Raw genomic sequence first — 16,172 nt, 5'->3', positions numbered from 1 at the left:
TTGCCCAGAGGGCCTTGAAGTTGTGATCCTTCAGCCTAGTGGCTCTGATCACAGGTGTGTGCCATCATATCAAGCCCCCAATACTACAGTATCTTTTTTTTTTTTAGTACTAGAGTTGGAACTCAGAGCCTCAAGCATGCCAGGAAAGCGCTCTAATACCAAGCCACCTCCCCAGGCCTAAGTACTTACTTTTGGGTACTGGAAATTAAACCCAGGGGCACTTGACTTTGAACATGCAATCCTCCTGCCTCAGCCTCCTGAGTCTCTGGGATGGCAGGCTTGCACCACCTGCCCAGCAGCCCTGAGTACTTCTTAAAGTCTTCCAGATTAATTTTAATGTGCAGACAAGTTTAAGAACTACTACATAGATACTACATGGATAAAAGTATAAGCAGGCACGGAGTAAATAAAGAACACTTTATTTAAGAGCTGTTTTTTAAGTTGGGTTTGAAAGGAAGAGTGGTGGGCTGGGGATGTGGCTCAAGCGGTAGCGCCCTCGCGTGGCATGCATGAGGCCCAGGTTCGATCCTCAGCACCACATACCAACAAAGATGTTGTGTCCACCGAGAACTAAAAAATAAATATTAAAAATTCTCTCTCTCTCTCTCTCTCCTCTCTCACTCTAAAAAAAAAAAAAAAAAAAAAAAAAAGGAAGAGTGGTGCCTAATCCTTAAGATCTATAGTCTTTTTAAACTGGTACCTAAGGCAGGCACAGTGGCATACACTTGTAATCCCATTTGTTCGACAAGCTGAGGCAGCGGGATCACAAGTTCAAAGCCAGCCTCAGCAAATTAGAGAGGCCTTAGGCTCTAGGGCTCTAAGCAACTTCTAGAGATCCTGTCTCAAAATCTAAGAAGGGCAGGGGATGTGGCTTGGTGTTTAAGTACCCCTGGGTTCAATCCCTACTATCAAAAAAAGAAACTGGGGGCTGGGGATGTGGCTCAAGCCATAGCGCGCTCTCCCGGCATGCATGCGCTCGCCTGGCATGCGTGCGGCCAGCGGTTGAATCCTCAGCACCACATACAAACAAAGATGTTGTGTCCACCGAAAAACTGAAAAATAAATATTAAAAATTCTCTCTCTCTCTCTCTAAAAAAAAGAAAGAAAGAAAGAAAGAAACTGGTGTCCAGAGATCAGAGATGGGAGTAAATTATGTAGGAACTGAAAGTCGGTCTCCTTTACTGCAGTGGAGGGCAAAGAATTAAAAACCATGCAGAGTAAGCTAGACATAGGGATTAAAACATAAGATCTACTTAGATAAAGAAAACGAGGTTTGCAACCTGTTACTTTCAAGATTTGATACTTATACTCAAAGTATCTAAGACAACAATCTCTCTGCAATGCAGAAATTTAATTACTCAGGAAGCAACAAAGCTGGTAACAAACAGAGGAAATACAAACTGCCCTGAGGCAAAAACTGTTCCCTTAAGTGTCGTCCAACATAATGGAGCATTTAGATCCTAAATAAACAAGGCTCCAGTCTTCACCGTAGAACCAGGCAAGTTCTGACTCAGCCAGACGCCCCCCAGCCAGCGTCATCGTGATCCCTCACCTTCCACAGAACAGGCAGTCCAACAGGTGAGCAGCACATCCGACTACCAGAGAACCAGACCCTGGTAAGACCTATTTTACTTTAAAAGGGGCATTCTGATCATGCAGAAATCCTCGTTAGGGTGCTCTTCTCTTTCTATTTGTTTAAACTGGGGAATGAACCCGGGGGCGCTTTACCACTGCGCTACACACCCAGCCCTTTTAAACATTTTTCATTTTGAGACAGGGCCTCGCTAAATTGCAAGGGTGGCCTGGAAATGGTCCTCCTGCCGCGGCCTCCGGAACTCCTGGGATTACGGGGCGCCAAGTGCTGGCCCGGGTGCTGTTTTTTCCAGCACTGGTTCACCACAGACGCCAGGGAAACCTTCACCTTGGGCAGGTTCTTGGCTGAATCCACTGCGCGCTCCCAGCGCGCGCTCCGGCTGCTGGGGCACCCGGCCGCGCCACGGCGCAGGGGTGGGTGGGTTCTGCCTCCTGAGGACGGCCGACTTTGGACGCGGTGGGGGGAACGGAGCCAGAGGCCCGGGCAGGGCCGGGGTGCGTGGCCCTGGCGATCGAGGTTCCACTGCAGACGGGGCGGAACTTCAAGGCGTGCTAAGAGCCCGCCCATTTACCAGGCGGACACGTTTTGCAACCCTTAAATTGCTTTTTGTTCTTCCTTAGTTACTGTTTGGCCACGCCTTCCGGCCTCCCGGGTCGCGGGTGACCGAGCTGCAGGAGCCCGGCCTAGTTCGCTGCGCACCGGGCTCCTGCAGGCCGGCTCCCGCTAAGGGGCGCTCCTCACAAACGCTGCGGGTTCAGGCCCGGGGCCACGCGGGCTCCCTCGGGCGGCGCCGTTCGCGCTCCCGCCCCGCTTACCCGGCTCGGCGCCACGTCCCCGCGCTCGGCGCCGCGATCCGGGGCAAGCCGCCAGCCGTGGCCCGCAAAAGCGCGGCAGAGAGGGGGGCCCAAGGCCCTCACGGCGCGTCGCGCGGCCGCCATGGTGCGTGCCTGCCGGCTCCCGCGCCGCACGACAGAGTCGCGACGGCGCGCGGGGCTGCCTTACGGCAGGTCAGCCGAGCTCTAGGTAGGGAGCTGCGCGGCCGACTATGCGCACGCCCAGCGGACAGACCGGCTGCGAGGGTGGTGCAGCTTGAAGGGCGGTGCCACGGGCTTTCCTCGGGCTGAGTGCTGCTCGGCCGGGGGAGGGGCGGGCCCCGGCGGCGCTGCGGAAGTGGAGGCGACGGAGCGCGATGGCGCCGGCGGCACAGGTGAGCGCCGTACGGCGGCGCGCGGGCCTCCCGCGCTGTGCCTATTGTGAGGTCAGGCAGCGGGCGGCGGGCCCGGCCGAGACGCGGGGAGCGGCCGCCGCGGCCAGTAGCTGCCGCCGCCGGCCCCTTCACCGGCCGCCCGGGTCAGACCTAGCCGGGAGGGGCGAGGGGATGCAGCTGGGGGCCGCGCTCCGGCGCCGCTCCCCGTGAAGGGCCGTCTGCCACCTCGCCGCCCGCCGCGGCAGCCAAGACCGCCGCCGCCCAGACCTCGGGGTAAAGCGCGGCGGGGACGGGCGGGGGGGCTGCCCGGGCCCGGCGCCCCCGGGCCGGGCTTCGGTTCCCCGTCCTCCTCGAGTGAGTCGTTTGGCCGAAACCAAGAGCGGGGTAGATGCGCCTGGCCTTTGCGGATTTTTGATGGGCGGCGAGTGGCGGTAGCACGCAGTGCCGGGTGGAGGAGCGTGGCCGCGGCCCGGAGGGCCGCCCGGGAGCCCGCGACTTGCGCTCGGCGTGGCCGCCCCTCCGTGCAGCCCGGCACTCTGCGGGAGGTGCGTGAGGAGCCCAAGGGAGGGCTGGACACGCGGAAGGCGTGCGGAGGGACTCGCGGAAGGGCGCAGGGCTGGGCCTGCTCCTGCCCGGTGACTCCCGAAACGTTTGCAGGCTGGCGGGGTGGGTTCTGTGGGGTTTGGAGGCCCCGGCCGATTCCCAAAACAGCTTATGATCTGAAGACTTTGTGCTGGTCCTAAGGCAACATCTGAGTTTATGAAGTCCGAATGCAGCCTCTATGGTTGAAGAAACTCGAAATTCACAGACCCAGAGCCCCAGCTCAGACTGGACTCTGAGTAACTGCTGTTCTTTAAATCATGTCCTGCCGATAACAAACTCAAGGCCAGCCTTAGCAACTTAAGGAGACCCTGTCTCTAAATAAAATACAAAAAAAGACTGAGGAGGTGACTCAGTGGTTAAGGACCCCTGGGTTCAATCCCTGGTACCAAAACAAAACCACACCAGGTATTTTCAGGATAGGGACTTGGTAAGTCATTTCCCCTTCTGTACTTGAGTGTCTATTGGATCGTAGTGACAAGACCTTTTTTAATTTACAGGCAAGAGCCACCACACCAGGCACCTTAAGTGTGTCCTTTAAAAATGAGAATTGTGGAATGAATTAATATGATTTTCATTTTGCAGAGACTTTGTGCTATAATGTTATTTTTCTTATTATCTTTTAGTGCTTGTGAAACTGAACACAACAAAAGTATGGATATGGGAAACCAACATCCTTCTATTATTAGGCTTCAGGAAATCCAAAAGGAAGTAAAAAGCATAGAACAGCAAGTAATCGGCTTCAGTGGTCTGTCAGATGACAAGAATTATAAGAAACTGGAGAGGATTCTAACAAAACAACTCTTTGAAATAGATTCTGTGGATACAGAAGGAAAAGGAGACATTCAGCAGGCTAGGAAGAGGGCAGCACAGGAGACAGAACGCCTTCTCAAAGAGTTGGAGCAGAATGCAAACCACCCACACCGGATCGAAATACAGAACATCTTTAAGGAAGCCCAAGCCCTTGTAAAAGAGAAGATCGTGCCTTTTTACAGCGGAGGCAACTGTGTGACTGATGAATTTGAGGAAGGCCTCCAGGATATCATTCTGAGGCTGACACATGTTAAAACTGGAGGGAAGATCTCTTTACGGAAAGCAAGGTATCATACTCTAACCAAAATCTGTGCTGTGCAAGAAATTATTGAAGACTGCATGAAAAAGCAGCCTTCCCTGCCGCTTTCTGAGGATGCACATCCTTCTGTCGCCAAAATCAACTCTGTAATGTGCGAAGTGAACAAGGCCAGAGGCACTCTGATTGCACTTCTGATGGGAGTGGACAGTACTGAGACTTGCAGGCACTTATCATGTGTGCTCTCAGGCTTGATTGCTGATCTGGATGCTTTAGATGTGTGTGGGCGTACAGAAATCAGAAATTATCGGAGGGAGGTAGTCGAAGATATCAACAAATTATTGAAGTATTTGGATTTAGAAGAGGAAGCTGATACTACGTATGCATTTGACCTGGGTCAGAACCATTCCATTTTGAAAATAGAAAAGGTCCTCAAGAGGATGAGAGAAATAAAAAATGAACTTCTCCAACCTCAGAGTCCTCCTGAATTGTACCTGAGCTCCAAGACAGAACTGCAGGGTTTGATTGGACAGCTGGATGAGGTGAGTCTTGAAAAAAATCCCTGCATCCGGGAAGCCAGGAGAAGAGCGGTGATTGAAGTGCAAACTCTGATTACGTATGTTGACCTAAAGGAAGCCCTTGAAAAAAGGAAGCTATTTGCTTGTGAGGAGCACCCATCACATAAGGCGGTCTGGAATGTTCTTGGAAACCTGTCGGAGATCCAGGGGGAAGTCCTCTCCTTTGATGGAAATCGATCCGATAAGAACTACATCAGGCTGGAGGAGCTGCTGACCAAGCAGTTGCTGGCCCTGGATGCTGTGGACCCGCAGGGAGAAGAGAAGTGTAAGGCTGCCAGGAAACAAGCTGTGAAGCTCGCCCAGAACATCCTCAGCTATCTCGACCTGAAATCTGATGAGTGGGAGTACTAAAATTCCTGAGATCTCACATTGATCTTGCTGGTTTTGCACTTTATATAGACTTCTATGTATTTATAGAGAGCTTTCAGTTCATGGAGCCTACATGTGATTTATACGTGCATATCTCAATCTCAGTATTTATGATTTAAGCAAATTATATTCAGTATCTTTGCTGCTCTTGATGTTGCAAAACAAATGTCATTACAGCACATTAACTTTTCCATTTGGATCATTATCCAAACGATGTGGTGTGTTTTGTTTGGTTTGTGTTTTTTGTGTTTATTTTGTTTTGTGTGTTTTCACTCAGAACATGAAATAGAGGCAGCATTTGTGAGTTTTTAGGTGGGTGGTACAAGCATAAAATGCAGAAATTTCACAATCTAGGAATAGATGCAACCTTACATAATACTAGGGAAATTATGAGAAGGGGGAATTCGTTAAGTGGGAGTAAAGTCCTAGGACAAAAGCAGTACAACAATAATTTTTATTATACTAAATGAACCAAAGGGGTTTTTTGTTGTTGTTGTTGTTGTTTTGTTTTGTTTTTGTTTTTTAATACACGATTGGTCCTACCCAGTTTAATGGAGTGGGGTTTTTTATTTGGATTGTCTGTCCTTTCACGAACATTTTTGTTGAAAGAACAGTGTCTCTGCTTTCCTCCGTACTCTGTATTTTAGAGGGAATGGGTCTTATTTTTGTGTGTAGCACAAGGAAATTATGAAAGCCAAAAAACCTTTGGAGGCTGCACCAGAGAAGGGACAAAGCATCATATGGCCTTCAAGTCATTCTGTTTGTAAGATCTGAACTTAAAATTTTCCTTAGTGATTAGAAAGGAGGGGAACATACAAATAAAACTAGTGGGCCTTTAAATAAAAGGCAACTCCCCGCACCTGTAGAGAATGAAACTGGAGTAGTTTACCAACATCAGGTTACACTGAAACTGAGCAGAAGCATCTGACTGTAGAACATGAGAGATTTCTTCTGTTGGTTGAGGCTGTAAAGCAGACAGATCTGGTAAACACCCAGTCATCTTGGAACATCAGAGCAGAAACTCAGTAGCCCAGTGGGACCAGTGTGTGTAGCTAGTCAGAGGAAGTTAACTGCTGCTACGAGCACACTCAGTGCCACCTGCGCCTGGTGGGACTTAACAGCTGCCCTGGTACCTGCTGGACTCCTTAGCTCATGTTACTGGTGTGGGAATTTCTCTGTTGCCTGAAAGAACCATTAGAATCTGTCAGGCATGAAGTTTTTTTCTTTTGCCAAATGGAATATATATTTCCATAAATACTTTCTGAGGATCCAGTTTTACAGTCACTTGCTAATGTGAGCAAAATAATTCCCCCCAAATTCTGCAGTACTTGACAATGTGGGTCCCAGCCATAACTGACAGACCACTTTTTCTTTCACTAGATGATCCTGTGAGGGCACATCTTGAACCCTATGGGGTAACTGTGTAGGGAAATTATCACTTTAAATAGCTAAAGTGTGACAGATAAAAGGAATGACCTTGAATACCTTGAAGGTGATGGAAGCATAACAGTCATCTTCACTTTGACTCATTAGAAACCCTCCCTTTACCTTTCCTACTGGAAGTGTTCTAGAAGCATTGGAGCCTGGGGTCAAAGGGCAGTGGGGGTCTTCAGGCTGTGAGCCCCACCCACAGCAGGCCAGCTCCAGGCAGCAGCAGGCTCTCAGTGCAAGCCATTGGAATTCTCATTTAGGCCAAGTTGTTTTAGGATTGCTCTTCTGTATTATAATTTTGGAATGCTCTTAAATCTTGAGTTTTTAGATTATACCCACTGGGAAACCAAGGTTATACTATAATCACTTCAGGCATATCCTTCACTAGGTTCTGCTTAATTTTTAATTTTATTTTAAAGAGTCAAAATGCCAGCCTTTAGAAGGGTCCCATGAAAGCAGATTCCCCATCCCTTGGATGTGTTCTGTAAGGTGCAGAGATGTTTCCTGCCACTGAGGTTGGAGTCTGCCTGAGCACAGGATGCTGACCACCTCCCTGGGTTGGCTGAGGGTTTCATGTGGGTTCTTTTGGTCATGGAGATGATCATTTGACCTTGTGTGATGGTCGGGCATGGTTTTGTTTTGTTTCACTCTGTTCTAGTTCCTTATACCCAATTATCTTCTATAACAAGCCCTAGCAGATGCCAGACAGCTTCTCTCGTCCCTCTTAGGAGCATGTGTGTTGATGTGGGCTGCTCCATGTCATTTTTAATTTGGACTCATCACATTGTATTGTATTTTTATGATCTTTCATGAAGAGACTCTGTACTACCAGTAAAATTTACTCTCCCAAAATGTGTGGCCTTGGGTCTGCATTAAACAGTGTCATCCATGTTCATGCAAAAAACGGCTGGGAATGTTTGCTTTCTTTACCCAACTCAGTGAGCTTTGCTTTCAGATTATCTTTGACCAGATAGATTCAAGTCAACCCTATGACAAAGCAGTTACTACAATAAATGTAATGAATGAGTCTACTAAGTGCAGTTTAATGCTTTATTTTGCTAAAATGCCTATATATTTGCTATAGTGGAATTCAATCGCTTTTTCTCATTTTATTTTGCAGATTTCTACCTGGTTTTTGAAGGTCTAGGCTTCTGTACATGAAAAATTTTTTAACAGTTTTGCAGCTTTTTGTCTATTGGATATTCTTCTCTTAATAATTGGAGAAACGTTTGCCTATGGTTTTGATGTGTATACAGGTGTGTCTCCCCGTGTACTGGTTCCTGTCTTGCCCCTGTTACTGTGTATGACTGTTGTATTGGTATATCTAAAATAGTTCAGTATTATCTTGACATAGACAAATTAGTATTCCCTTAATTATTACTGAAATAAAACAAATCTCTTAGCTTCTCTTGGTGATGGAAAAAGGATGCGAGTCCAAGGTGTGTTCTGTTCTCTGTTGGCCTCGTGTCCTTGTATATGTCACCTCTGTTGCTCCTGGGGGAGGAATTCTAATGCCTGGGTGGGTGAGGCATGGGGGTAGTAGGTTCTTTCATATAGTTGGTGGCACTGCTGGGCAGAGGTGAGAGTCCCTGGGTGCCCACCTCAACAGCCCAGGAAGTGTGTGTATGGCCGGTGTGGTTCATACTCTGCTCCCCGTTCCCTAACACTGCCCAAATTCTTAGCACAATGTGAACTGTATTTGAAGAAAGCATCTCTGTAGTGTGGTTCTGGAAAGATCCTCTCCCTAAGAAGAGTCTTAAGCTGTGCTTTTTTTTTTTTTTTTTTTTTTTTAAAGAGAGAGTGAGAGAGGAGAGAGAGAGAGAGAGAGAGAATTTTTAATATTTATTTTTTAGTTCTCGGCGGACACAACATCTTTGTTGGTATGTGGTGCTGAGGATCGAACCCGGGTCGCACGCATGCCAGGCGAGCGCGCTACCGCTTGAGCCACATCCCCAGCCCTTAAGCTGTGCTTTTAAAGGCACTTACATCAACCCAAGTGGAAGTGTTGGACTCTGGTGCCTGCATGCCTGAACTGAGGACCTTTCAGGTGCCTCTGTGTGGTGGCCTGATTCCCAGGGGCCTTCACTTGAGAGTGTGAACATCCTGTATCCAGCATTTTCCTGCCAGTGCCTCTGTCTCCTTGCCTCAATCTTCCTCCTTGTCCAGACAACAGAGGCAGCCTGTCTGTCCCTGCAATTGCTAAGAGACCAAAACTAAAAAGCAAGTTGCACAAAAGAATGTTGCCCCCCCACACACACACACATCACCCCTGTGTGGTGGCAAGCAGCTGTAGAGGCTGAGGCAGGAGGGGGATCTTGAATTCAAGGCCAGCCTTAGCAATCTAATGTGGCCCTGAGCAACTCAGCAAGGCCCTGTCTCTAAATGAAATAAAAAGGGTTGGGCCCAGTGATTAGAACCCCTGGGTTCAATCCCCAGTAGGGGGTTGGAATTCCTGGTAAGTGCCATGCAGGTGAGTGGAGCAGGGCAGGTTCCTGTCATAGCACCTGCTATGCCTAGTGTGCTGAGATTCCCACAGCATGAGTCATACCCCACAGAAATGGCAGTGTCCTTTGGAGCTGGCTGCTCTGGGTGTTACAGAAGGGAGTGGGTAAAATTCCAAGAAATCAGTGCTCCCACAGGCTGGTTGGGGATGGCCTAGGAGGGGTCCTGGTGGGCCTGAATCCAGGCCCCCTGGGTGTAGGCTTGAGGTCTCCCTTGTGGTCAGGATGCCTCTGAAGCCATATTTATCCCTGTGTTGTGGTCAGACACCTCTTTTCAAGCTCTTGTCCATTGAGTGTCTTCCAGGTCTGGTGAAGTGTCAGACATGAGTTCTCAGAGCCTTTCTGGTCTTGTCTCTGTTCCTGGGTTATTCCAAGACACAGGAGGTCAGTTGTTCCTAGGGACTGCCTGCCTGAGGTCTCCCGGCTATGGAGAGGCTAACGCAGCAGCTGAGGGAGGCTTGGTACACCCCCCGCCCAGAGAGGTGATTTCATTGGCTTGGGGTACAACCTGGATGTCAGGCATATGAAAACTCCCATGAGATCAGGCACTGCCTATAATCCTAGCAACTCAGAAGGCTGAAGCAGAAGGAGCACAAGTTATGATCAGCCTGGGCAACTTAGCAAGACCCTGTCTCAAAAAAATAAAAAGGCTGGGGATATAGTTCAATGGCAGAGCACCCCAGTATGGGGGCAGTGGGGGACCAAAAGCAAAAATCCTGTGAGTTCCTTGGTAGTTTCCTGAAGCCTCTTTACAAATGAATGTTGCTGGTTTTCCTTCTGAATCCTGGGGGGGGGGGGGGGGGCGGTCTCAGGACATGGAACTTGGTGGTCCTAAGCGTGAGCGGAGGGGAGGGTCACCGCTGCCTTCCTGTTCATAGCCTGGGTCCCACTGCTTTTCCCCAGGCCCCCACCCATCCTTGGCCAGGTGTTCTGTGAGCTTCACCTTTCTCTACCTTTCAAGGCAAGAAGCTCACCTCTAGGCCCTGTAGCCTCAGGGCCTGCAGGAATGGGCAGTCACATGGCTGTGGATGAACTGCATTTAGAAATGGTGTCCTCCACTCCTGGCACGTGACAGGCACTTAGAAGATATTGCCAAGTAAATGGGTGGAAATCTGAACTCTTTTTGTGGTTTCTGGGGGTTAAACCCAGGGGCGCTTCACCACCAAGTCCCATTTCCAATCCTTTAGTTGTCATTTTGGTTTGTTTTTGAGACAGGTTCTTGCTAAATTGCTGAGGGCCTCAGTAAATTGCTGAGGCATACCTTGGATTTGGGATCCTCCTGCCTCAGACTCCAGAGTTGCTGGGATTACAGATAGGCGCCACCCTGCCAGCAAAATCTCACTGAAGTGGTAGGATCACAAGTTCAAGGCCAGCCTTGGCAGCTGAATGAGGCCCTAAGCAACTTAGTGAGACCTTGTCTCAAAAGTAAAAAAGGCTGGAGATGTGATTCTGTGGTAGAACACCCCTGGGTTCAATCCCCAGAACAATAATGACAATAAGAATCTGCAGTGTTCCGACAGCTTTGCCTAGTCTCCAGTCAGGGCCTTTGCTCTCAGGATGCAGAGAGCCTTTTCTCTGCTGGACTCAGACGCTTCCCAGCACAGGACGTGGCGCAGATGACAATGCAGAGCGCAGGAGCACAGCCGAGTTTGGGGCAACTCCACTCATTCAAACAAATGCCTTCTGTCTGCCCATCAGGTGCCGGGCACAGAGGGAGCACAGCCAGCACTCGCACCCACTGTAGCAGGGACGGAGCGAACGATGCCCACATAGGGCCACCACACAGGCCACATCTGATTGAGAAGTCTGAGAGGTTCCTGGCAGACGGTGGGCCACTGTGCAAAGTGCAGGGCTACTCCTTGCAGAAGGGTGTCCCCAAGTCCATTGCAGTGCAGTCAAGACGAAATTCACACACATCCCTGAGGTGACCACCCGGTGTTGATAAGGGCACCTCCTGCCTCTGGGGCGGCTGTGGCAGTGACCAAGGGCCCAACCCAGCAGGGGCAGCAGGGGTGGTACAGTAAGGCTGCTATCAGAGTGCTGTGTGGTATGGGTGCTTGGGGACCAGGAAGGGGGAGCCAGCACCAAGAGCTGCCAGGGCAGGGGGAAGGCCAGGCCCAGAGATCAGAAGGACAGAAAGCAGGTTCCTCACTGGGCTGGGGGGAGGGAGGGAAGATGGTGTGAGGAATAGGTTTGAGAGCCTGGGAACAGAGTGGGCTGAACTCCAGCTGTGAGGACAGGGAAGCCATCAGTGGGTTTAGCCCAGGGAGTGAAGGGGCCACACTGCCCTTGGGACCAAAGAGCATCAACAACGCCCCCAACTGGCCTCATCCCACTCCCCACCCACTGCTCCCAAATGATAGCAGCCAGATCAGCAGGGGACACTCCAACCCTTGAGCCTTGCTGCAGGTGCCAGCTTCAGGTGACACGGGAGCCCCAACCCCCAAAGGACTGCTCCCACTGCTGGTCCCACAGGCCTGGGGCTGACACCTGGCCCTGGTGTGACACTCCAGGTGGATGGGCTCTTGTCCTCAGGAGTCCCGACTCCACCCACAACTGCAGAGAGCTGAGCTCAGCCGCCTACTGCGCTGCCTTGGGGGAGGCTGGAGGTGGCAGTCACAGATGTGGAGCTTCCACTGGGAGGGGCGAGCACATGACTTACCCAGAACCCTCCTGCAAGTGGGAGGGAGAAAGGTGTGAGCTCTGTGGACAGGCTCCTGAGAACCCAGACTGAGCAGAGAGCCAGCAGCAAGCTGAGCACCTACTGCATGAGGATGTGGCCTCAGACATGTGCCCTCCCCCAGGCCCCACCCTCTGGAACCCACTGCTGCCCTTCTCCTTCCCTCAGAGCCCACCAGGCCTCACACTGTCTCTGCCACTGGACTTTCCTCCTAGAAGGCCTAGGGTCTGCCTGTCTCCTCTTTTGGTGTCAGCCTGAGGACTCCAGACTGAGAACTGGACAGAGGGGCTGTAGTGGCTCTGTGGGTCAGACAAACCAGTGTCCCCCTAGGCCTGGAGGGAGGGAGGGAGTGTGTCTGTCTCAGGAGTCCAGTGGCTTGACAGTGATAACAGTCAGAGACCGCCCATCCCTATGTGGCAGTGTGACCTTGTGCTTTGAAGGTAGCCCTTGCTCCTCTGCCACTGCAACTTTTTTTTTTTAAAAGAAAGAGAGAATTTGGGCTGGGGATGTGGCTCAAGTGATAGCGCGCTGGCTTAGCATGCGTGCGGCCCGGCTTCGATCCTCAGCACCACATACAAACGAAGATGTTGTGTCCGCCAAGAACTAAGAAAAAAATAAATAAATGTTAAAATTCTCTCTCTCTCTGTCCCCCCCCATCTCTCACTCTCTCTTTAAAAAAAAAAATAAAGAAAGAAAGAGAATTTTAATATTTATTTTTTAGTTTTTGGCGGACACAATATCTTTGTTTGTATGTGGTGCTGAGGATTGAATCCGGGCCGCACGCATGCTAAGCCAGCGCGCTATCGCTTGAGCCACACCCCCACCCCGCCACTGCAACTTATTTTAAAGTGGACATGTTTCCTTCTCTTCCAAAGACATATTGCCTTTCTTTCCCATCCTAGGCAGAGCTATCTGTCCCTGAACACACACCCACCATAGGAACTGACTATGGGGATGGCACCAAAAGATTTCTGAAATGACTCTCCCAAATTAACAAGCGAATCACAACTCCAGACTGAGCACATGGAATGAAACATCTGTTAAAACCCCTTGTTCCTGCTGATGGGCAGAATTGCAGCCTGTGAGACAGGAGTCCCCTGTGTTTTTCCTTTACTAATAAAGCAATAAACTTTTTTCCTTTTTCTCAAAACCATGTCTTCATTATTGGATTTGCATCAGGGACAAGGATCGAGCTTTTGGCAACACCTAGGTGCTGACTTTCCCAGCCAGCCTGGTGAGAGAAGGAACCATCTCTATTTAATTTAGGAAAAGAAGACATTTTCATAACTAAGTTCATGAAAAGTTTACACACTCTGTACCTGCCATGTGCTCGACTGACTCCCTGCTCCCAAATCCACCTCCATCATTTCCCCCACCCAGTGAGCATGTGCCTGTCAGAGAAGCCCTGCGTCTCCAGGGCATCTGGCATACCCCACCATGCTGTCTGCGCCCACTCTAGAACCACCTCAGAGCTGTGCTTACTGAGGCTCCAGGTGGCCAGGGTGAGACAGAGAGGCCTTTGTCTCACTGTGGCCAGACAGGAGGACAAGGGGCTGGGCTGTCTTCTTTGCCACCCCCTGTTGGTTCCTCCACCCCTTGTAGCTGGTAGGACCCAGCGCACCTGTCTGGAGGTGGGGGCAGTGCACAAGGGCTGCTGAATGAGTAGTCAGTTTTCTAGGTGCTGGAGACACCAGCTGCCCATCCTCTCCTCCAGGAGTGCAGGACACCAGCCCACGGGTCCCCTTGCTCTGTTTCTGCAGAACTGGCCTGGGCCTGCCATTCCCTGTGTGAGCTTCATGCCCTGGCTCAGGGCTGCCTTCCCATCTCCTTCCCCATGGAACACAGCTGGAGGTAGGCCAGGTTCACTCCATGCTGCTGCCACATGGGCACCCACACCCTGCTCAGTTGAGCTTGATGGACAAGTGGGTGGGACACACTGGAGGCCACTGCTGAGCTGGAGGGGGAGATAGGTCTGGGGCGAGGCAGATGCAGGTAGGTGCAAGCCACCAGGACCAAGGAGGGGTCAGGAAGTCTCCAGAGGGAGCAGGAGCTAAGGAGGCCTGTGTCTGGCAGGATGGAGGCTCCAGTCAACCCTGTTCCCACAGAGGCTGTGCTGGGGAAAGAGGCCAGCAGAGCTGGAGCTGACTCTGGGGCTAGGCAAGGTCAGGGGGGTCAGGCCAGTTGAGAAGGGAAGGAGCCCTGGGATGCACACTATGACCTTCTCTGTCACGTCTTCTTTCCAGACAAGCCCGAGGTAGGGAAGTGCCCAGCAAGGTGTCCGTGGTCTAGATGGCAAGTGGCAGAGGCCAATTGGGGCCAGCTAAAAGCAAGGACAGGGAGGCACCTGCCCCACTGCTCCTTGCATGGCCTTTCCCCAGTTCTGCAGGCTGCACTGTGAGGGCCTCATGCTCTCGCTCACTGGGTAGAGGCTGGTATGAAGGGCAAGCAAAGGTCCCTGAGGCCACTCTCATGACTGCTGCATCCAGACACTCTGGTCACCAATGGAGGGTGAAAAGTGGCACAGCTGGTGCTTAGTCCTGGCCGACACACCCTGAAAGGGGCAGCTCCTGTGTTGGGGCTTCAGAGTAACAGCCCAGAGGCCAAGCAAGCCACTGCAGCTGGCCTCAGATAGCAGAGCCCTGCACTCCACCCCACTGCATCCTCGGCTTCAGCTAGTCGCTTCAGCCAGTCATTAACTGAAGCTGAGGATGCAGCTGGGGTGGAGTGTGGGGCTTTGCTGACTAGGTCACCTCATGACCCTGAGGACATGAAACTGCTTTGTTTCTGTCTGCACCCCTAGCACCTGACTCAACAAATACCTGTTGAATGAACCCATGCCTGCACACAGGAAGTGCTGTGAGATGGGGCAGGAGCTGGGTGACCACCAGAGGCCTCCTGCATTCATTCAGCAAACCCCCACAGACTGTGGAGATATCAGGGGCCAGCAGGAATGGCAGCCTCAGACCTGGACACAAGGCAGGCATGGTCCTGACCACACAGGGAGGTGCAGCAAGTGCTGTGCAGAGGAGAGGATAAGGTGTGCCTTGCAATGGGCCACAGACTTCCAAAGGGGCCACCTGCCCAGAGGAGTCAGAGAAGGCCCCTCCTGGGGCAGACCCTCTACAGAGGCCAGCAGGGTGGGAGGCCTTCTAGTTGGGGTAGCTGCCATGCAAAGGCCAAGAGCCAGGCCAGCACACTGGAGGGCCTGGAAGAACCCAGGGCAGGGACATACTGAAGCTGGCAGAGCCCCCAGGGTGCTGCCCCCGGTGAACAGCAGGGATTTGGGAAGGACTGGTCACTATGTCCACAGCTCCTCTCACAGCAGCAGGCCAGGGGATCAGGGTGGCAAGAGGCAGGATAGAGACCCAAGGGAGAGGATTTGGGGATCATTGGGACAGAACCTTGGGATGAGCCTCCCAAGGTCTGGTCTTCCAGACAGGGTCTAGTCATGGGGACAGGGTCACCTTAGCAGGTGAAGGGTGCCAGGTGTGGTGGCACATACTTGTGATCACAGCTACTTGGGAGGCTTAGGTAGGAAAATCACAAATTTGAGGTCAGCATCAGCAACTTAGTGAGACTCTATCTAAAAATAAAATTAAAAATAGCTTGGGGCTGGAGATGTGGCTCAAGCGGTAAAGCGCTCGCCTGGCACTGGGTTCGATCCTCAGCACCACATAAAAATAAAAAAATAAAGATGTTGTGTCCACCGAAAACTGAAACATAAATATTAAAAAAAATTCTCTCTATTCTCTCTCTCTTAAAAAAAAAAATAGCCAGGTGTGCGGCCCATGCCTGTAATCCCAGCAGCTCTGGAGGCTGAGGTAGGAGGATCCTGAGTTCAAAGCCATCCTCAGCAACAGTGGGGAACTAAGTGAGGCCCTGTCTCTAAATAAAATACAAAATAGGGCTGGGGATGTGGCTCAGTGGTCAAGTGCCCCTGAGTTCAGTAGCCACACCCCAAAATAAAAAAATAAAATAAAATAAAGAGCTGGGGATGTAGCTCAGTGATAGAACCCTTGCCTGGCATGTGTGAGGCCCTGGGTTTCCACCCAAGTACCCCACCCCATGCACACAAAAGGTGCAAAGAATCTCAAGGCACAGATCCAGGTGCAGCCCTTGGCCCTGGGATGGCGAGCTGCCTGG

General features: G+C 51.2%; 2 protein-coding genes across 7 annotated transcripts in view; one reads left to right on the top strand and one right to left on the bottom strand.

Annotated features, from left to right (window-relative positions):
* Coa8 (cytochrome c oxidase assembly factor 8) overlaps positions 1 to 2,543 on the bottom strand; it is a 29,106-nt gene extending 26,563 nt beyond the window's left edge. The window contains exon 1 of one of the 2 annotated variants that reach the window (XM_078051010.1): positions 2,410 to 2,543. In XM_078051010.1, the coding sequence (XP_077907136.1) occupies positions 2,410 to 2,532 (123 nt within the window). In that variant the 5' untranslated portion in view covers positions 2,533 to 2,543. Of the gene's footprint in view, positions 1 to 1,921; positions 2,273 to 2,409 lie in introns of those variants that run through there. The other variant, XM_078051009.1, reaches the window with a different exon arrangement.
* Bag5 (BAG cochaperone 5) lies at positions 1,477 to 8,273 on the top strand. Of its 5 annotated transcripts, none has more exons than XM_040274050.2 (2): positions 1,477 to 1,616; positions 4,028 to 8,273. In XM_040274050.2, the coding sequence occupies exon 2, from the start codon at positions 4,056 to 4,058 to the stop codon at positions 5,397 to 5,399; it is 1,344 nt and encodes a 447-aa protein (XP_040129984.1). In that variant the 5' UTR covers positions 1,477 to 1,616; positions 4,028 to 4,055; the 3' UTR covers positions 5,400 to 8,273. The 5 variants fall into 5 exon arrangements, with proteins under 5 accessions (XP_040129984.1, XP_077907129.1, XP_077907127.1 ...); XM_078051003.1 differs by lacking the exon at positions 1,477 to 1,616 and adding an exon at positions 2,474 to 2,617; XM_078051001.1 differs by lacking the exon at positions 1,477 to 1,616 and adding an exon at positions 2,624 to 2,801.
* The last annotated feature ends 7,899 nt before the right edge of the window (positions 8,274 to 16,172 follow it).

Source organism: Ictidomys tridecemlineatus, chromosome 5 (genome assembly GCF_052094955.1).
Source record: "Ictidomys tridecemlineatus isolate mIctTri1 chromosome 5, mIctTri1.hap1, whole genome shotgun sequence".
Lineage (NCBI taxonomy): Eukaryota > Metazoa > Chordata > Mammalia > Rodentia > Sciuridae > Ictidomys > Ictidomys tridecemlineatus.
Note: the sequence above shows the minus strand (reverse complement) of the source record. Positions and strands in the feature narration are given on the sequence as shown.